At 42.1% G+C, this 19838-nt stretch overlaps 3 protein-coding genes across 3 annotated transcripts; 2 read left to right on the top strand and 1 right to left on the bottom strand.

The window, feature by feature from the left end:
• Window positions 1–295: 295 nt before the first annotated feature.
• LOC310935960 (polypyrimidine tract-binding protein 3-like) lies at window positions 296–5897 on the bottom strand. The gene is made up of 12 exons (XM_083899973.1): window positions 5812–5897; window positions 5410–5553; window positions 5132–5293; window positions 4910–5020; window positions 4655–4814; window positions 4510–4569; window positions 2108–2217; window positions 1974–2007; window positions 1725–1817; window positions 1407–1629; window positions 1246–1323; window positions 296–560 (listed from the first exon to the last, which is right to left on the bottom strand). The coding sequence occupies exons 2-12, from the start codon at window positions 5539–5541 to the stop codon at window positions 428–430; spliced, it is 1296 nt and encodes a 431-aa protein (XP_083756099.1). The 5' UTR covers window positions 5542–5553; window positions 5812–5897; the 3' UTR covers window positions 296–427.
• A 3628-nt stretch (window positions 5898–9525) lies between these two features.
• hsdl2 (hydroxysteroid dehydrogenase like 2) lies at window positions 9526–13949 on the top strand. Its single transcript, XM_083899268.1, has 11 exons — window positions 9526–9645; window positions 10373–10536; window positions 10636–10734; window positions 10831–10945; window positions 11421–11524; window positions 11614–11712; window positions 11806–12000; window positions 12084–12155; window positions 12317–12463; window positions 12560–12688; window positions 12771–13949. The coding sequence occupies exons 1-11, from the start codon at window positions 9629–9631 to the stop codon at window positions 12884–12886; spliced, it is 1257 nt and encodes a 418-aa protein (XP_083755394.1). The 5' UTR covers window positions 9526–9628; the 3' UTR covers window positions 12887–13949.
• Window positions 13950–15481: 1532 nt separating this feature from the next.
• Window positions 15482–17338, top strand: capslb (calcyphosine-like b; the record flags this gene model as incomplete). The annotated part of the gene is made up of 4 exons (XM_083887542.1): window positions 15482–15618; window positions 16601–16778; window positions 16856–17065; window positions 17237–17338. 4 exons carry the CDS (start codon window positions 15482–15484, stop codon window positions 17336–17338), a joined length of 627 nt encoding a protein of 208 aa, XP_083743668.1.
• Between the last annotated feature and the right edge of the window lie 2500 nt (window positions 17339–19838).

Here is a 19838-nt window from a genome sequence, read left to right on the forward strand (position 1 = left end):
CAGATAACAGGGTCGAGGGTTAAAGGTCAGTCAATCACAAGGTCAGCGAAGTTCAGCACTGATGCTAACCAGCTTTCAGACCATTAGCTGTGACGTTACTTAGCTTTTAGCTTGTTACCTTTAACCTTTTAGCCTGCACACTACTTAGTGTTTATGTTTTTAAGTGTTTATATATTTAACAAAAACAAAGAAAAGATTTACCTCCGAGGTTCATTTGCAAAGAAACACAAGAAAATTCGACCTAAAACTCGGAACGCGGTTTAGCGCCGCAGCAGTACGCCGTCGTCGTTCGTCAATGCTAATTATCGGAATCCCCATCAACTCGTGGCGACGGGAACAAATGACCTCGTGTGTAGCTACAGGCTAACTGGCGTGCAGGTAACAGGCTAAAAGCTAAAGACGGTCGAGGGTGGGCGGCGGTCAAAGGTCAGATGGTGGACTTGGAGAAGGAGACGCGGAGGTGCTGGTTGTGGTCCAGCTGGTGGTCGTGCAGAGCGATCAGCGCTTCGATGGCCTCCTCCACCGACGCCAGCTGCATCAGCGCCATCTTCCTGTCTTTCCTGTGACATCACAGGAAGTGATCAGACACATTTTACTAGCATCAACTCACATCAATTCATTTTTAAAAACAACCACGAAATAAATAATCGTGTAAAACCCCCCCCCCCCCCAAAAAAATATCTTGCAAAAACAGAACCGGAAAAAAAAAAATTGCATAAAAACAGACGCCAAAAAATATTATCGCTTAAAAACAAACCTCAAAAAAAAACCTAGTAAAAACAGATCCCGAAAGATAAACTCACAAAACCAGACTTGAAAAAAATCTTGTAGAAACAGACCCGAAATTCTCGTTATCACAAACCTTGAAAAAAAATTCTCAGAATATGACCTGAAAAAATAATTATTGTGAAAACAGACCTCGGAAAAAAAATCTCGCAATAATAGACCCCAAAATTTTTTTTGATGTAAAAACAGACCTTAAAAAAAAACTTCGTAAAAACAGATCTCGAAACATTTTTTTCGCTAAAACAAACCTTGAAAAAAATTGTGAAACTAGAACTCAAAAAAAAAATCTTGCAAAAACAGACCCCGGAAAAAAAATTGCGTAAAACAGACCTTGAAAAAAAACTTTGCGAAAACAGATCTCGAAAAAAATTTCTCATGAAAACAAACCTCAAAAATAAATCTTGCAAAAACAGACCCTGGGAAAAAATGGCGTAAAAACAGTGTTTTGTTGTGACTTACTGGAAAAACTTGAAGGCTTTGACGGTGAATCCACTGGAGGAAAATAAATCCTTCAGCGCTTCCTCACTCACTGACGAGCTAGGAGACGAGGAGACAAGGTAACGAGGGATCAACAACACGCTCGTTCTCTAAAACCACCTTAGATGTTTTGTCGTACGTACGGGATGTTGGAGAGATGCAGCGTCGCAGACGGGGGAAAGATGTTGTTAAAGTTCTTGGATCCGGGTTTTTTGAAGCGGTGGAGGGCGGAGCCTGAGAAGTCCCGAGTCAGCGACTGCTCCTCTTGTCCTGCGGTGCCGCGAGGCAGCTGCACCACCGGGTGCTTGGACAGCGTCACCCGGATCACGTTACCATGGAGACGCTGGCCGTTCAGGTGACTCATCGCTGTCGAGACAATAATTATGGCACAAAAACCTTTACATATAAAAGTTTTTAAAAAAAAGGATAATAAAGGATAATACTAAAAACTGAGTAAAGACCTAGCTGAGCCTGAGTGGCGTCACTCATCTGGACGAGAGCATTTTCTTTTTTATTGAAGAGAATCTTCACTCTCTGAACGTCCCCGTAAACACCTGAAAACACACACACACACACACAATGGGACATCCTTCACTTCCTGTTCACGTTTGACTTTGAATTTTGTTTATCCTTAATACTTGTGTGGTTTGTGAGATTGTGTGTTTGTGTGTTTGTCGATCAGCTGTCTCAGAGTGTCAGCGTTTCCTCACCAAACAGGATGAAGAGGCAGTGTGGAGAGACGCTCTGTGGAAACAAACCCAAAAAAAAAAACCCAAATGTTAGCCGTGTGTGAGTGCTGCGCACCCGATTGGTTCAGCTGCTGAGTGACAGTGTGACCTCTGACCTCTGGGTTCAGGTTGGACACAAGCAGCACTGAGTGGACAGCAGGAGGCGCCATATGCAGCGACATACGAGGAGGAGACACCAAAGACCCGGGAACAGCCATCGAGAGACCTGAGGGATCGAGAAGAAACTCTTACTAAAGTAGAACTTTTTGGTCAAATTTTGGATACATTTTATTTTGGACCTTTTTTTGTCAGATTTTGAACAAGATACTGAAAGTATGACTTTTTTGTCACATTGTGTACGACATGCTACAGTATGAATATTTTAGTCAAATTTTGGACAAAATCTTTTTGGGACTTTTTTTGATTGATCAAAAAAAATGTTTAAAAAAAATAGTCTGTTATAGTTTGGATGACATGCAATGGTATGACGTTTTGGTCACATTTTGGGCTAAAAAAAAAATTTCAATTTTTTTTTTCCGATTTTGGACAACATAGTATAGTATGACATTTTTGTCAAATTTTGGACCAACATTTTTTTTTCCGAAAAATGTTCAGATTTCGGACATATTAGTGCTGTATGACATTGAGGTCACAACATAGTATAGTATGACGTATTGGTCACATTTTGGGCTAAAAAAAAAAATTCAATTTTTTTTTCAGATTTTGGACAACATAGTAGTATGACATTTTTGTCAAATTTTGTACCAACATTTTTTTTTCCGAAAATTTTTCAGATTTCGGACATATTAGTGCTGTATGACATTGAGGTCACAACATAGTATAGTATGACTTATTGGTCACATTTTGGGCTAAAAAAAAAATTCAATTTTTTTTTCAGATTTTGGACAATATAGTATAGTATGACGTTTTTGTCAAATTTTGGACCAGAATTTTTATTCGAAAAAAATGGTCAGATTTTGGAGGAAATAGTATAGTATGACATTGAGGTCGAAGACATAGTATAGTATGACACATTGGTCACATTTTGGGCTAAAAAAGAAAATTTCAAAAAAAAAATCAGATTTTGGACGACATAGTATAGTATGATGTTTTGTCAAATTTTGGACCAACATCTTTATTCATAAAAAATTGTCAGATTTTGGACGAAATAATGTAGTATGACAATGAGGTCGACGACATAGTATAGTATGACGTATTGGTCACATTTTGGGCTAAAAAAAAAATTTCAACATTTTTTTCAGATTTTGGACAACATAGATGACGTTTTTGTCAAATTTTGGACCAACATTTTTTTTTTCAAAAGAATTGTCAGATTTTGAACGAAAAAGTGTAGTATGACATTGAGGTCGAGGACATAGTTTAGTATGACATTTTGTCAAATTTTGGAAGGCACAGTACGACATTATGGAAGACACACTTTTCGATGACTTTTTAGTCATATTCTAGTTGTCTCTATCTTGTCTCAATATCATTGACCTCAGATGGGACTCGAACCCACAAACCTTGGCTCAGGAAGCCAGTGCCTTACTCATTAAGCCACTTCAGATTTTAGCACACATAAGGATGACATACTAACCTATGACATTTTGGACTAAAAAAAAATATATTTTTTTTCCTAACTTTTGACGACATAGTATAGTATGATGTTTTGGTCACATTTTGGACAAAAAAAAAAAAAATGTTTTTTCCATTTTGGACGACATAGTATAGTATGACGTTTTGGTCAAATTTCAGACCACAATTTTATTTTCAAAAAAATTGTCAGATTTTGGACGATATAGTATAGCATGACATTTTGGTTGACGTCATAGTATAATATGACGTTTTGGTCAAATTTAAATTGTCAAATTTTGTACGACATATTTTTTTTTTGCGATTTTGGACGACATAGTATAGTATGACGTTTTGGTCACATTTTGGACTAAAAACATTTGTATGACTTTTTAGTGAATCTTTTTCACATCATTGACATCAGCGTGGACTGTGAGCTTAAGCTACGCCCAATTGTGAATAAAGGGCAGCCTTCCCTTAGAGTACCAGAATACGGTCAGGGTAAGTAAAGGTAATGACACTGTTCTCAGGTAAATCGCAAGCCTGACACAGGAGCTGTATCATTCCCAACCATACCATACTGTACCACACTGAACCGTACCACAGAGCATAAGATGCACCAAAGCTAGATTAGGTACTACCCAAGTGTGTTAGGTCCTGCCCAGGGAGATTAAGGGCCTTGTGCAAGTAAAGTGCCACGGTGTGTTTGGTCCTGATTTGGCTTGTGTCTCCAGCATGGAATGTGTGAGCCAGTTATAATAAGAGCGTGACGCAATACGAGCGCAGCTCGCCAACACATTCCACTAAGAGGAAGAAAGTGACACAGAAAACAAAGGGTAACATCGGAGGACGTCTGGCAATCTGTGTCATTTCTTTGTCGGGCATGATTTAGCACCATTAAAAAACGAAATAAACTTAGATTCGGCTCCGGCCAAGTGTTTTTTACCTGTGTGCTGGTGGAAGGTGGGCGGGAACGCCGCCGCTCCATACGGAGGGAGAGCTACACCTGCACACAAACACCTTTATTTAAAAAAAACTGCCATAGTACGTCCATATTTAGCGCTGGGATTGCATGTGCAGCACGGTCTCACCGAAGGCAGCGGCGGCGGGCTCCAGCTCGCCGGTGGGCAGGTCTCCTCTGGTGAAGTCGCGGCTCTTGTCGTTGTTGTACTTGACGTTGAGCATGCTCAGCTTGGAGAAGTCGATCCTCAGCGTGCAGCAGCTGTTGTAGATGTTCTGACCGTCCAGTGACTGAAAGACAGGAAAGCACAAAGGTGTCACCTGATTGGTCCACAGCTGACGTTCAAACGTGTGCGTGAGTGTGTGTGTGTGTGTGTGAGACTCACAGCCTTGGCGTGCTGAGCGTGCACGGCGTCACTGAACTGCAGCAGAGCCTGGAACTGGTTGTTTCTGGTGAAGGTGATGATCTTCAACACGGTGCCATATTTACTGAAGATCTACGACAACAACAATAACAACAACAGCAGACACACAATTGTAACACAAACAACAAACAACAACAAAATCTGAAAATACTGTAACCGTAACACAAAAACAAACAATCAGACCTGCTGCAGAACCTCCAGGGTAACCGGGTAAAACAAATTCTCAACGATGATCCTCAGGACGGGACTCTGACCTGGCATTAAGCCCCGCCCATTCCCTCCTGATGCCATGCCCCCAGAATGCACTGCGACTGCACTGATTGCCTGCAGAGCCGCCTGAGCTCTCTGTCAATAAACCAAAAAATAAAGTTATTGTGGTCACTGTCGTGAAAAGTGTTTAGATTTTTTTAAGAAACTGCATTCGTATTGAAGTGGGTGTGGCCTGAGACTCTGCTCCTCACCTGATTGGCCAGATTATCAGTCTTGAGCTCGCGGTGGTTGGAGTACTGAATGAAGACCGGCTGGTTCCTGACAGTGGGCGCGGCCGACGTGTAGTAGTTGACCATAGTAACAGCCGCTTCCTCAGAGGCCATCTCTAAAAACGCCTAGTAAACAAAAATCATATGATGACTCAGCACTTTGTGAACGGCAATAAACTGACTCAACACTATGAGGAAAAGTGCACGGAACGTTAATGTTAATATGTAGTTGTTTATTCTGTCTAGATTCTATGTGGGCCATGTTTTCATCATGACATGAAAACGTATGTGTGTGTGTTGGAGGCCCAGGAAGGTTGAGATTAGAACCCCTGTTTTTTCAAACCAAAACAAAGACAAAACATGATCAAACGTCTCGTCTCGCACCTGGTTTTTGGTCCTCAACGTGATCAGTTTAGTAACTCGGCCAAAGGGAAGTGCCAGATCGAGCACTTCCTGTTCGGAGACGTCGAGGGGAAGCTGACGCAGGTGAAGGACCCGGGACGGGATGCACTGAGCGCGCTCAGAAACACACAGCCTATCAGTGCCATCCACTGTGAACAGACACAAACACACGGGTGAATCAGGTGTTTTCGACAACAGGTCACATGACGTCAGGTGAGAGAGCGAGAGAGAGAGTGGGGAGGGGCGTCTCACCTGTGGACAGGTCGACAGTGCTCATGTTCGCAGAGCGGCTACGAGACAAGGTAAACGCTGACACCTGCAGACATTAATTCATTTAGATAACATTCAAATTACTATGGATTCCTCCACCTAAAATAATTTTTAGAAGGCTCTGTTTTTACAAGGTTTAATTTAATTTAGCTCCTGAACGCATCCAAAGGAAGGTGGTTGCAACACACTTCCGTAGACGAGAAGTTCTCCTGCCCAGTCGGCCTGCCTGACCACTGCAAACCATGGCAATCTCCAGCAGATCCAAATGTTCTTTGCGTCTCAACCTCAAAGTCGACAAACTAACAATTTCATCAATACGACTTAAAGACAGGAGACCAAAAAAACGTGTAAAACTGGATTAAACTGGAACATCTTTGCCTGTCAAAGGAAGCTTCTCCACTAACTCATTCACTCAGAAAAACGGATCCCCCCAAAAAATACAGACCGCGGAAAAACTATTTTAGAAAAATTATCTCATAAAAAACCTGGAAAAAAAAATCTTATAAAAACAGACCTGAAAAAAAATAATCTCGTAAAAACAAACCCCAAAAAAATCTCGTAAAAACAGACCCGGAAAAAAAAATCTCTTAAAAAAACAGACCCAAAAAAATCTCGTAAAAACAACCCCCCAAAAAAATCTCGTAAAAACAGACCCGAAAAAAATAATCTCACAAAAACCGACCAAAAAAATCTCGTAAAAACAACCCCCCCAAAAAATCTCGTAAAAACATACCCGAAAAAAATAATCTCACAAAAACCGACCCAAAAAAAAATCTCGTAAAAACAGACCCAAAAAAATCCCGTAAAAACAGACCCAAAAAAAATCTCATAAAAACGGACCCGGAAATTTTTTTTTACGCAAAAACAAACCCCGAAAATAAAATCATAAAAAAACACACTCAAAAAAATCTTGTTAAAAACAAGCCCGGAAAATTTTTTTGGGACCAAAATAAGAATATCTCATAAAACATACCCGGAAAAAAAATGTCATACAAACATACCCCCCAAAAAACCTTGTAAAAACAGAGCCTTTTAAAAAAATATTTAATGACTAAATGACACAATAATAAATAAATAAAATTAAAGGAAATGAAATATGAAAAACTGCATCAATAAAAGCCCTTTGTGAAATCACTGCATTTACATTTTCGCTGTCACTTATATTTGAAAGTCAAACTATTAAACATGACTTATATGATTATACTTTATATACATAAAGTCGATTATTGATTATTGTTTTGATTCCTCTGCTCTTTAAAACGGTCAAAAACATCACATATATAATGAATGAATGACAGAGTGTTCTGGTTTTGTTCCACAGATGATGAACGGATGAACATAATCGATCAGTGACGAACACAATCGATCGATCTCGGTGAACAAAACGCGTTTTTTTCTGATCATCGAGTTGAGGTGACGAGTCACATTAAAAACGAAAACGCCACCGTGTTCTGCACGAGAACGCGCACTTGTCGCGAGATTTCCGACGATCACTCCCCACCTCTACCCCGTCCCCGTTGGCTCGCGACACCAAAACAAACGCAGAAAACCCGAACCGGGGGCTACCGTCGGCGCGCGACGGGCGACAAACGGCACGCGGGTGCGATTCGGTGGCGGGAAACGGGTATCGGTAAACAAGTAAACAACAACGCCGAGGCGCGAGGGCGGACGACAGGGGCTCGCGCAGGTGCGGTCCAATCACCAAGGAAACGCGGGGAAAGGAAGGAAGACAAAACAGGCGGGACGTGCGGGGGAAGGTTCGGGAGGTTTCCCGCGCTCACCCGTCCATGGTCCGCGAGGAGGAAGAAGAGGGGAGAGGAGGAGGAAGAGTTGTTTTGGTCCGCGAGCGTCCCGCTCCGCAGCCAGGCAGTGCAGAACAACGAGCTCACTTCCCGTTTGCTGACGTCACGAAAGAACATGGCGGCTGGCGGACACACCTCACATCAGAGCGATCGATGCTAATCGATAAATCAGCTCGGAACGTCTCGAGTATTCGCCAGTGTTTGCAGCAGGACTGTGACGTCACGCATTATTTACTTATATAGGTAGTATTACCCTATTGAAACGGAAAGAGTTATTATTTTTTTATTTTTTTATTTATTTATTTTTTAAATCCCCACACTGAAATAAACAACAGACCAATTCACTAACACACACACACAATTGTACTGAAGAAAAATAATCTACAGACTAACTGATACTGTTAAAATAATCCTCTGACTGATACTGTCAAAGTACAGTAATAAACTAACCTGATATTGTTCAAGTAGAATAATCTACTCACTAATAGATACTGTGAAAATAATCTACTAATACTATTAAATAATTGTAGTAAATTAATCTCCAGACTGACACTGTCAGCGTACTCTACAGAAGTACAGTTTCAGTATCGGTGTACGTCATATTATTCAAATAAAGTAACAAATACCACAAATCCTTTTCATACCAACAGGAGAATGATATCATTACTGCAGTAATATATGTCAGTACTCATTAGATGTTGGTGTTTACACCGTCCTGAGTGAACTGATCACATGTGAACAGCACTAAAATCTAATCCGATCAAATTACAAGGTAAAAACACCTGCTGAGTTGGTTTGAGGAGGTATGACGACATTCCTGTCGTCCACAGTTTGCCCTCAGGACACGTCAGAGGACGTCTCGTCTAGCATTTTTACACTTTTACATCATCCGTATGTTGACGTATTAACAAATTATGTCTATTTTATATTTTATTAAAATGTTATTTCATGTCACACGTGTAAGTGCCACTATCTGTTCATAAAGTTACTGATAAATGTGATAAACACATGAATTAGAGTTGAAGATAAACAGGTTCAGTGAAGGAATCTGGAGTTATACAACTACTTTTAACACTGTTATTGTTATAGTTTATGTTCCTAATACTATGGTCATGTTAGTGTCTCAATCACACATCCAAAATAACTTGAAAATAATAATAATTATTATTATTATTATTAATAATAAAAAAGGTGCCTTTGATTAACCAGAAGCACTAAATAGCACAAAAATAAAAACAATGTAATTTAAAAACATATTAATTAACGTAGAAATATGTAAATACAAAACATTTTTGAACCAACCGTTGGAGACTTTTGTTTTGTTAAGCTCGCCGTCGACCGGAACTAGCATACAGCTCGTCGTAACTTCCGCTTCCCTGAGCAGTTTTTGTTGCCGTCATCGTCATCTTCGTTTTCCCTTTAAAATCAATATTCAGTATTGATTAGAATCATCAGCTCGGTCATTAACAGTGAGGCAGTGTTAGCGTAGATGGGCCGTGAAGTTGGTGTCTGTGTGTAAAAGACTGTGGAGTGATATAAACGCTCCCACCTCTAGGGGGCAGCGTGGCGCCTTCCTGCGTACACAGTCTGCCGGAAGTTGTTGTGAGTATTATTATTATTAGACGAAGAAGAAGAAGGTCTTTCAGTGGGTGAAAGGTGAAGAAGACAACGCTCTTGTAAGTCCAGGACGCAGCAACTGAGCAGAATTTCGGGAAACTTGAGGGACAATGTTGCAGAACACAGGGTGAGTCTACGAGGAGCAGAAGCTCCTGTCGGTTTTAATTGTCGTAGTTTGAAGAACTCGACTGCAAAACTCTCATAGCAGGAGCCGATCTGAGCTTTGAGTCAGAATCCTGCCAGAACTGGACCGAGTTAGGCTCTGATCGCTGTTAATGCGATTTTATGTATAGAAAGTTATAAAAAGTTATGAAATATTGTATGGAGTTTGGTTAGCTGGGGGTTAGCTGATTTGAACTGGTTTAAAAATGTTTGCCTTGCCTTGGGGACGTTTTCCACTGACATTCCTGCTTCTTACAGCCATTCTACTGTCTTCAACTGACTAACAATACATATTTATTAGCACAGAATAATAAAAAACACATATATCAATAGTACTTAGATCAACTCCCTTTACTCCAGTTAAAGCTGCAATGCGTAATTTCCACATGTGGGGGCTGCAGGTGCCAATTTCAGCTGACAACATTTAGAGACAAACAACTATTCCCTCACAGACTGACATCGAGAGGCAATTTCAGAGTGTTCAATTCATGTCTGTAATGTTTTTGGACGTGGGAAGAGAACCAGCAACCAGGCAACATCAAGAAACGCCCTTCAGCTGATAATTGGCCTATCAGCAGTGTGGGGGGCAAGAAACGTGGCGACACCACCGCTGAAGTTTAAACGACACATGAGGAAATAATAAATGTAAATAAAATCAGCTGATTTACTATTTATTTTTGTTTCTGTTTTAGGAAGTTAGCCGGCCTCACGCTCTTCATCACAGGAGCGAGTCGAGGCATCGGTAAGGCCATCGCGCTAAAAGCCGCCAGAGATGGAGCCAACATCGTCATCGCCGCCAAGACCGCCGAGCCCCACCCCAAACTACCAGGAACCATCTACACGGCCGCTCAGGAGGGTAAAGAGAGCTAAAAATACGAGTCAAATGATTAATATCAGAATCATATAGGGTGTTTACCTCCTCCCCCAGGGTAACTTTGTGCCTTGTGCGTTGCAGTGGAGGCAGCCGGGGGGAAAGCGTTGCCCTGTGTGGTCGACATCCGCAACGAGCAGCAACTGGAAGAAGCCGTTCAGAAAGCTGTGGAAAAGTTCGGAGGTAGGGGACTCCGACGTGGCACGACCTTCCTGCTGCGTGACATCACATCACGACGACTTGATGACATCGTCACTGTGCCTGTGTTTTGATTGGCAGGTATTGACATCCTGGTGAACAACGCGAGTGCCATCAGTCTGACCGGGACGCTGGAGACGCCAATGAAGAAGGTGGATCTCATGCTGGGAATCAACCTGAGGGGGACGTACCTGACGTATGTTGTGCAAACAGAGTGGAACCTGCTTTTTTTCCCCCCACTGTACAGTTCTACTAGTGACAGGCAACGCAGTTGTTTTTGGGTGTAATTTAATAATTTAAAGCTCCCATAGAGTGGTCCTATCACACATATGTGAGTTATGGAGGTCTACTTGCATACATTAACTTATTTTTATGGTTAAAAACCTCCTAGTTGCTGCAAACGAGCCGATAGAAATCTCTCCTCACTGAAACTCTCGACCCTCAGTGCAACATTGGGTTCCTAAATTGTCCCTCAGGTATCAAAACTTTGAGAACCCCTGCTTTAACCCTAACCCTTGCTAAGCGTTGGAGATTAACACATGTTTTCAGGTATTTTTAAGTCTTTTTTTAACAGAGCTACAGTTTGTCATTGTTAATATAATTCTTGTGTCGCGCTCACGACTCCGTGCTGGAACTGTACAGTCAGTTTAACGAGCTTCTCCATGTCCCAGGTCTAAGATGGTCATCCCTCACCTGCTGAAGAGTCAGCGTCCTCACATCCTCAACCTGTCGCCGCCGCTCAACCTCAACCCCGTCTGGTTCAAGAACCACACTGGTAACTGTTATAGCACCAGGTGTCCTGTCACACACACACACACACACACACCGGTGAAGTGCTGACATGTTCTGTTTCTTCTTCTCCAGCATACACGATGGCAAAGTACGGCATGTCCATGTGTGTCCTGGGAATGGCCGAAGAGTTCAGAGGTCAAATCGCCGTCAATGCCTTGTGGCCCAAAACTGGTGAGTGGCTGGTTAGCGTGCTAATATCTTCCATTATTGACGTTAATCGTAAAACCGGGGACGCTGACTCTGTTTTGTTTTGTTTTGCCGCAGCGATCCAGACAGCAGCCATGGACATGTTGGGCGGTGATGGGATCAGTAAGCAGTGCCGCACATCCGACATCATCGCCGACGCCGCTTACATCGTCCTGTCCCAGCCCAAGGACTACACGGGACACTTCCTGGTGGACGAGGACGTGCTGAAAGAGCAGGGAGTCCAGGACTTTGATCACTACGCCGTCCAACCAGGTGGGCTACGAGGCCAGGTTGAGTAGATCGTGCGTTCACACTTGGTCATGTGGTGCTCATGGTGGTGTCTGATTGGTCGACAGGTCACCCACTGCTGCCGGACTTCTTCCTGGACGAAGCACCAGAGTCTCTGGCCCAGCAGATGGAGCAACATGGTAAATTACACCGGATACTAAAAGTACTATAAATATATCAGCCGGTACTAGACATAATGTAAACACTACTACAAAAACTGTCGCTGTCAATGTAACAGTTTGTGGTTTTATCCGAGTAATCAAGACTTAGAATATATCTGCTTCTATTCCTTTAAACCCAGGGGCAACACCAGCATTCAAACCACCATCATCATCCGCCACGCCCCCCTCTGCTGGACCAATAGAAGGTACATTTAAGGCCATCAGAGGAGTCGTCAACGAAGACGTGGTCAAGTCGACGCAGGGCATTTATCAGTTCGACTTGTCAGGTAACGACAGCGCTGCTCGCTTCTGTCCATTTTGAGGGGATGTTGTTTTCGTGGGGGCGTGTCATTAACGGTGGAATGCCGTCACGACCATATTAGGAGAACACGAGGGCGTTTGGTTCCTGGACTTGAAGAACGGCTCTGGCAGCGCGGGCCAGGGACAGTCGCCGGTCAAAGCCGACGTCGTCATGACGATGGACTCCGGCGACTTCAGCAAGATGTTCGCCGGTGAGCTGTCGCCAAAGGAAAACAAGTTCAGAATTTTTAGTGTTTTTCGTTGCTAACGGCCATGTTTTTGTTTTTGTTTCAGGTAAACTGAAGCCCACGTTGGCGTTCATGTCCGGGAAACTACGGATCAAAGGCGACATGTCGCTCGCCATGAAACTGGAGAAACTGATGGGACGCATGAGCAAGGCTCGACTGTGAGACGGAGGCCACGCCTATGTCCGCTCAGGCCCCGCCCCCTCAGTGTTTGTCGCTGTTCTCAGAGGTCTCAAACTCATGAAGCCCCCCCCCCCATGATTAATTTAATGCAGCCCGTCAATTCATCGCAAGTTATAATAATGAAAACCAGGCATGACCCGCCCTACTCTGCATCTGATTGGCTGACTCTTATAAGACAGCTAACCAATCACTATTAGAGTAGCACTCTCTTGTGCTTATCATAGTCTTTGACCTGTCTGAGCTGTGAAAATACACACCTCCTACCTCTATACATTTTATTTTTGAATGAGGAAGTAAAAGGGTCTAAAATGTGTAAAAGGACCAGGTTTGTTTTCCTGAATATGTCGCGCAAACACTCAGAAATATCGCTAACGCATGGAACTGTCAGGGTAATATCATAGGCCTCATATAACGTATGAGGATAGTTTTGTGGCGCTGTGTGGACAGTTGTATGAATGAATGAAATGATGCTTTTAATGACACTACACTAACAACACGTAACAACAAGTTTTGCCGGCGTTTCAAAACACAGACTCTGGTTTCTAAAAGTTTATCGAGACTTGCATCCGTCCATTTTCCCCGTCTTATTTGCGGCTGATGATTGAAAACATTCCATTGACGACTTTCACTCAAACCAACTCCTCTTATAGCGACAGCTAACAGCACACATGATGCCTGTTTCCTAGGCGCGGTATGATCTGTCAAAGTTGTCGTCGGCGCCCGCTGTAGTAAAGCTACAGAACTACTGACAGGAAATGCCAAACCCGTAGACTCTCACTCGGACAATAGCTGCCAAATGTAAAGATAATTACTAAATAATAACTCACCGCAGTTACACTTCATGTGCACACGACTGGCCCCTCCCCCAGGTCACATGAGTTTGAGACCCCCTCGCTCTACATGTTGCCTTAACAACTGTAAAGTTAATTAAAAAAAAAATATAAGCTGCTGAGGATAACCCGTGTTTCCTCATGACATCACAACAGTTGTGATGTTGTTTGAGTTGTTGTTTTTTTAATAACATCTATTAATAAAACACGTGATGACACACTGACTGTCTCTATGATTAAGGCTCCAATTAAAACTTGATATAATTGACATTCTATTTGATTTACAATCAAACTGGTTTTATTACAACGCTGGAGTGCTTTTACTTTGAAACATGAACAGGATGTATTGTGTTTGTGACATGCGTGACAGATAAAGATGCTGAAACCAGTGGTTTGACACTTAATTTGCTCTTTAAAACTGTTTTTCTAACTTAAAGACGTCGTCAAGGACGATGGATTGCAATTCTTTCTTTAATCAGTAACAAAAATAGCTAGTTTGGTGATTTTTGATTTAGAAATTTTGTGATTTACTCCAAACTTATTACACATAATAAAAAAATAAATATATATAATGTATTTTTGAAATACATAAAAACTATACTGGTGTTCATTTGCTAAATTATAGTTTTCATTCTCAATCAGATTTGTAGATTTTTTTTTTTTTTTTTACTTAACTTTTTCCTGTCTGTAATATCTGTACAATTATCATTTGTAATGGCTTTGATGATAAATAAAATTTTAAAAGTTAGGAAATTATTCATTAGTAAACGATGGAAAATGATTGGATCAATAATAACAAAAGAAATCTTATTGATACGATACAGGCTTTTACTGTGAAGGACTAACTTCCTGTCAGACGCCGTAAATAAATAACCGGATGTTGCAGCCTTTCAGGGCGAACAGCCAATCGGAGCAGCGACTGTGGGTCTCCATGGCAACCGTGGATAGTTTGGGGAAGGGCAGCTGTGTGTTGCGGTGCTCGGTGAGTCTGAGTGTTTGTTTGTTAGTTTTTTTGTTTTTTATTTGTAAACACTAGTTCAAATGTGTATAAACATGTAATGATGTGCAGCGCGTGCGTGCGTGTTTGTGTGTGCGCGGTCAAAAATTCAAATGAGTGTTTAAAAATAACAATAAATGTGTCATCACTGACCTGTCAAAGATCGTCTCCGCTGTGACGTCATCACACCGTTTACCCGTGGACAGTGAAGTGGACAGCTCGGATCAGACTGCAGCAGGTGAGATCACCTGACACACAACAGGAAGTTATGTTAATAACACATGAATAACAAGTTAATAACCATTTAAAGGGATAGTTCAGTTTTTTGGGGGGGAGTGTGGTTGTGTGAGCGTTACAACGAAACAGAAAAAAATCTTTATATTTGTTGATTTATAAAAAAGTTCTTCATAACTCTAAACGATGTAGTAAATATTCCAGGCCACTATGTGGTGCTGTTACACCAAAAACAGAGACAGCATGAACCAAGCCAGACGGAAAGGAAGGAAATAAAAATCAAAGTTATCATCACAACACAGAGGTGGGACTATGACATCATCGTTTTCTTAAAGAAGTTTACCTGTTGTTCAAACGTAAATACAAGGTTGAGATTTTGGGACTCCTTCACCAAAAACTGAGGAGGTCCTCCAAGTTGAAACGTCCGACTAGGAACACAGACATTTCCGACTACAACTGGAATGCGCCGTCAGTCATGCTCAGTCGCTCTTTAACTTCCAACAGTGCGTCTCTGAGATGGCGGGGACGTCCAGACACGACAGAGAGATGGCGACCAAGGCCAAGCGTGAGCTGTCGGAGACCACTGACCCACTGGAGCGGCTCAGGCTGCAGTGTCTGACCCGGGGTTCAGCTGGGATCAAAGGCCTGGGCAGGTGAGTCCACCCACCCTACACTCTTAGAAATAAAAGTGCTGAGTAGAACCATATAAGGTTCTTTGGCTTGTCCTCATAGGAGAACCCTTTTGGAGGGTTCCACCAAGAACCCTTTATTCAGGAAAGGGGTTGTAAAGGGTTCTCTGGATCAAAATGGTTCTTACTGGACCCATTAGTGTTACCAAGAACCCTTGAAAAACCCTTTCTTCGGGAAAGGGGTTTTTCAGAAGCAAATGGTTCCAGGTAGAACTTCAGCCCTTGTAGAAGGAGCCTTTATGGAACCCTTATTTCTAAGAGTGTAGGTCAAGACACTAATATGATAATCATGTGATCCAGTCTATAGCACTATAAAGCCGTGTTTCCACCAATTGAACGGATCTGTTTGGTCTAGTATGGTACGGCCTACACTCTTAGAAATAAAAGTGCCAAGTAGAACCATACAAGGTTCTTCGACTTGTCCTCATAGGAGAACCCTTTTTGGATCCAGGAAGAACCTGGAGCAATAGAAGGTACATTTAAAGCCATCAGATGAGTCGTCAACAAGGACGTGGTCAAGTCGACTCAGGGCATTTATCAGTTTATAGGAGAACCCTTTCTGACTCCAGGTAGAACCTTTTTATAAAGGTTCCACCTGGAACCCTTTTGGAGGGTTAGACCAAGAACCCTTTTAAAACCCTTTATTCAGGAAAGGGGTTTTAAAGGGTTCTCTGGATCAAAATGGTTCTTACTGGAACCATTAGCGTTACCAAGAACCCTTGAAAAACCCTTTTAAGCAAATGGTTCCAGGTAGAACCTCAGGCCTTGTAGAAGGACCCTTTTGGAACACTTACTTCTAAGAGTGTACTAAAGTAAAGGTACTGCTCTCAGTCAAAGGCAAGCCTGACCGAGGGCTTGACCTTTCCAAACCATACCGTATTATATCAAACCGAATGTAGTTGTTGTGTTTTTTACCAATAAAGCTACACGTGTCATCATTTGTCAGAACCTTCAAGATCATGGACGACGACAGCAGCCGCTCTCTGGACTTCAGAGAGTTCGTGAAGGGCTTAAACGACTATGGCGTCCTGATGGAGAAGGACGAGGCGGCCGCTCTGTTCAACCAGTTCGACCGCGACGGGAGCGGAACCATCGACTTCGACGAATTCCTCGTCACCGTCAGGGTTAGTATATATTTGTATTGACGAGTCACCGCGTGCGTCCTTGACGTGGCGTAACGACCGCCTTGTGTCGCCCGCAGCCGAACATGTCCAAGGCCAGGAAGGAGGTGGTCATGCAGGCGTTCCGGAAGCTGGACAAGTCCGGCGACGGCGTGATCACCGTTGAAGACCTGCAGGGCGTGTACAGCGCCACGTACCACCCCAAGTTCAGGAACGGAGAGTGGACAGAGGAGCAGGTGTTCCGGACCTTTCTGGACAGCTTTGACTCGCCTTATGAAAAAGACGGAAAGGTAATGTAACTAAGGGGCGGGGCCAGGTGAAGGCCTCAGTCAGTGAACACCTGTGATGCTTTTCCATCACTTATAGTACCTGGTACCCGGTACCTTTTTTAGTACCTGCTCTTGTGCGGTTCCAAGCGAGTTGAGCCGATACTAAATCAATCAACGTTTTCTGAACGACAGGTGACCAAAGAGGAGTTTTTCAACTACTACTGCGGCGTGAGCGCGTCCATCGACAGCGACGCGTACTTCAACCTGATGATGAGGAACGCCTGGAAGCTGTGACGCCGCCACTGAGCTCCGACAAATGCTGCTGTCGTTCGTTATTGACCGCTGTTCGTTTGATTAAAAAAATCAACTTTTCTTCTCACGCGAAGTGTGATGTGGTCTTATCCTGTATGATATTACACAACCTGTGATGTTTGTCAGGAGTACGATAGCGGCGAGGTTAAAAAGCTCAGATTCACATTCATTTGACTTTAAAGTCATGTTTAAACGAATTATTTCCACAACGTTAACGTCAGTCTTGTTAAATCTAAGTAGAAACACCGATCGACAGAGTGGCCCTAATGTGAGGATCTGCGATCGATTGCTTTGGTCTTCTTCACACACACACAGACACACCTGTGATAATGAATCATTCTGGTAAAGTTCTTACTGAGGAAACACCGTTACATCACATCATGAACATTTCCAGGATTTTTCTCGGTATGTAGTGATTTATATTTGTACATTACATGTTTTTAATACATTATTAATATGTTCTTAGTTGTTTGGTAGCATTTTTTGCCGATTTTTTGAAAGTGAGTCAAGTCTTGTTTACCTTGCACACATATTGTGTCATTTTAATAATATTTAAATGCCACTTTTATGTGTTTTTTCTTCTGTTTAATGTGCAACAAAGAGCAGTGTTTGTATATTCAGTTTGAACTGGTTTAAAAGAGCAAATGTCTCAGTGAATGTAGTCCATATGGCAGCAAAAAGAGGCTGTGACTCCTGAAGACATGGGTGAATTTGTATTGTTCTAAGTTGGTATTATTTTGTAAATACTTTAAGATCATTTCTAATGGACTTAACAACAGCACCTTGGCCAAATGTGTTGTTTTTTTAAAAGTACTTTATGAATAAAATTGGGCTAAAAAACAAAATAAAAAACTCAGGGATCAGGAAGAGAATATGTCAGTCATACAACCACACTTCAGAAAAACTGACCTTTAATCTCTGCAGTGTGTCTGTGTCTGTGTGTGACCCTGGAGATGGTGGTGACGTTCAGACCCGGACGTGACCTGTCAGCGGTCACTGACCCAGTGAAGCTGTACACAATGGGCTGTTCGAACACAAACTTATTGACAGTCCAATACATGTGCTTGTGAGTCAAGAGTTCACTGTTATATTCACATATAGTCATTTATTTGTATTTATACATAGATAAATTCATCATAATTTAAATGTTGTTAACACTGAGTGTGTCTTTCTGTCTGCATCTCTAATTAAAGGGTGTGTTATTTACACATGGTGAGTCCTGTTATAATATAATTATAATGATTATAATAATAATAATAATGCTGGAGGCTGTGGTGATGAGTGGAATCATGTCAAGTCCATCTTGTTTTTACACAGGCTTTAACAGTAGCTTTAATCCAGAATGTTGCATCACTGTCAATCTACTGCAGTTTAAAAAAGAACTACATTACCCACTCACTGGTATTCTTTGAATCAGTCCTGAACAGGGCCTGTGATAACAGCGTCTGACCTGTAGCTGCACTCTTAGGGTTCCAAAAGGATCCTTCTACAAGGGCTGAGGTTCTACCTGGAACCATTTGCTTCTGAAAAACCCTTTCCCCGAAAAAAGGGTTTTTCAAGTGTTCTTGGTAACACTAATGGTTCCAGTAAGAACCATTTTGATCCAGAGAACCCTTTAAAACCCCTTTCCTGAATAAAGGGTTTTAAAAGGGTTATTGGTGGAGCCCTAGCGCCAAAAATGGTTCTCCTATGGGGACAATCCGAAGCACCTGATATGGTTCTACTTAGCACTTTTATTTCTAAGGGTGTGGTTCTGTCTCTGGTTGACAGCTGTCACTTGTCGTCATGTTTTTCAGCTTCTTTAGGAACTTGGACAGAGATCGCAGCCGCTCTATAAACCTCTTGGAGTTCAGCAGCGCTGCACTTGGCCCTCACCCCTCCACTGAGAAGCAGCAGGAGGCCGATGCTGTGTTCAATCAGTTTGACCGTGATGGAAGCAAAACCTTAGACTTTGCTGAATTCCTCATCGTCGTCAGGGTAAATATTTGTACACAGTCTTGTAAATGGTCTGCATTTATTTAGCACTTTTCTTGTCTAGTCTTGATGACTTGATGATTACAGTTTTGCCATTAACTCATTCACTCACCCTTTCATACAGTGCATCTACAGTAAATGCAACCCGTTATTCGATGACCCTGTTTTCATAAGCATGCGCCAGCTGCTGTCACAGGGTTAAAGGTGTTGCCCAAGGACACATCAGCATGTAGACTAGCTACTGTTGCCCCATATGAATGATGTAAGTATGAAGTCTTGCATGAAGAACCTTAAATGGATCATGTGTTTCCTACAGTCGCCCATGTGAGCAGTATTTTTCTAAGCAACTGAATCCTGCACCAAAACATCACATCTGGGCATCTTTCTAATCTAAACTATTCAATCTTGTACAAAAATTGCAGATTTTAGGAGATGTGCTGTTTAAAAAAGTCGTTTGATCCTTTACCACAGGATGTCATGAGTGTCTTAAAACTAATAATGTATAATA

This window comes from Microchirus variegatus, assembly GCF_963457635.1.
Source record: "Microchirus variegatus genome assembly, chromosome: 1".
Lineage (NCBI taxonomy): Eukaryota > Metazoa > Chordata > Actinopteri > Pleuronectiformes > Soleidae > Microchirus > Microchirus variegatus.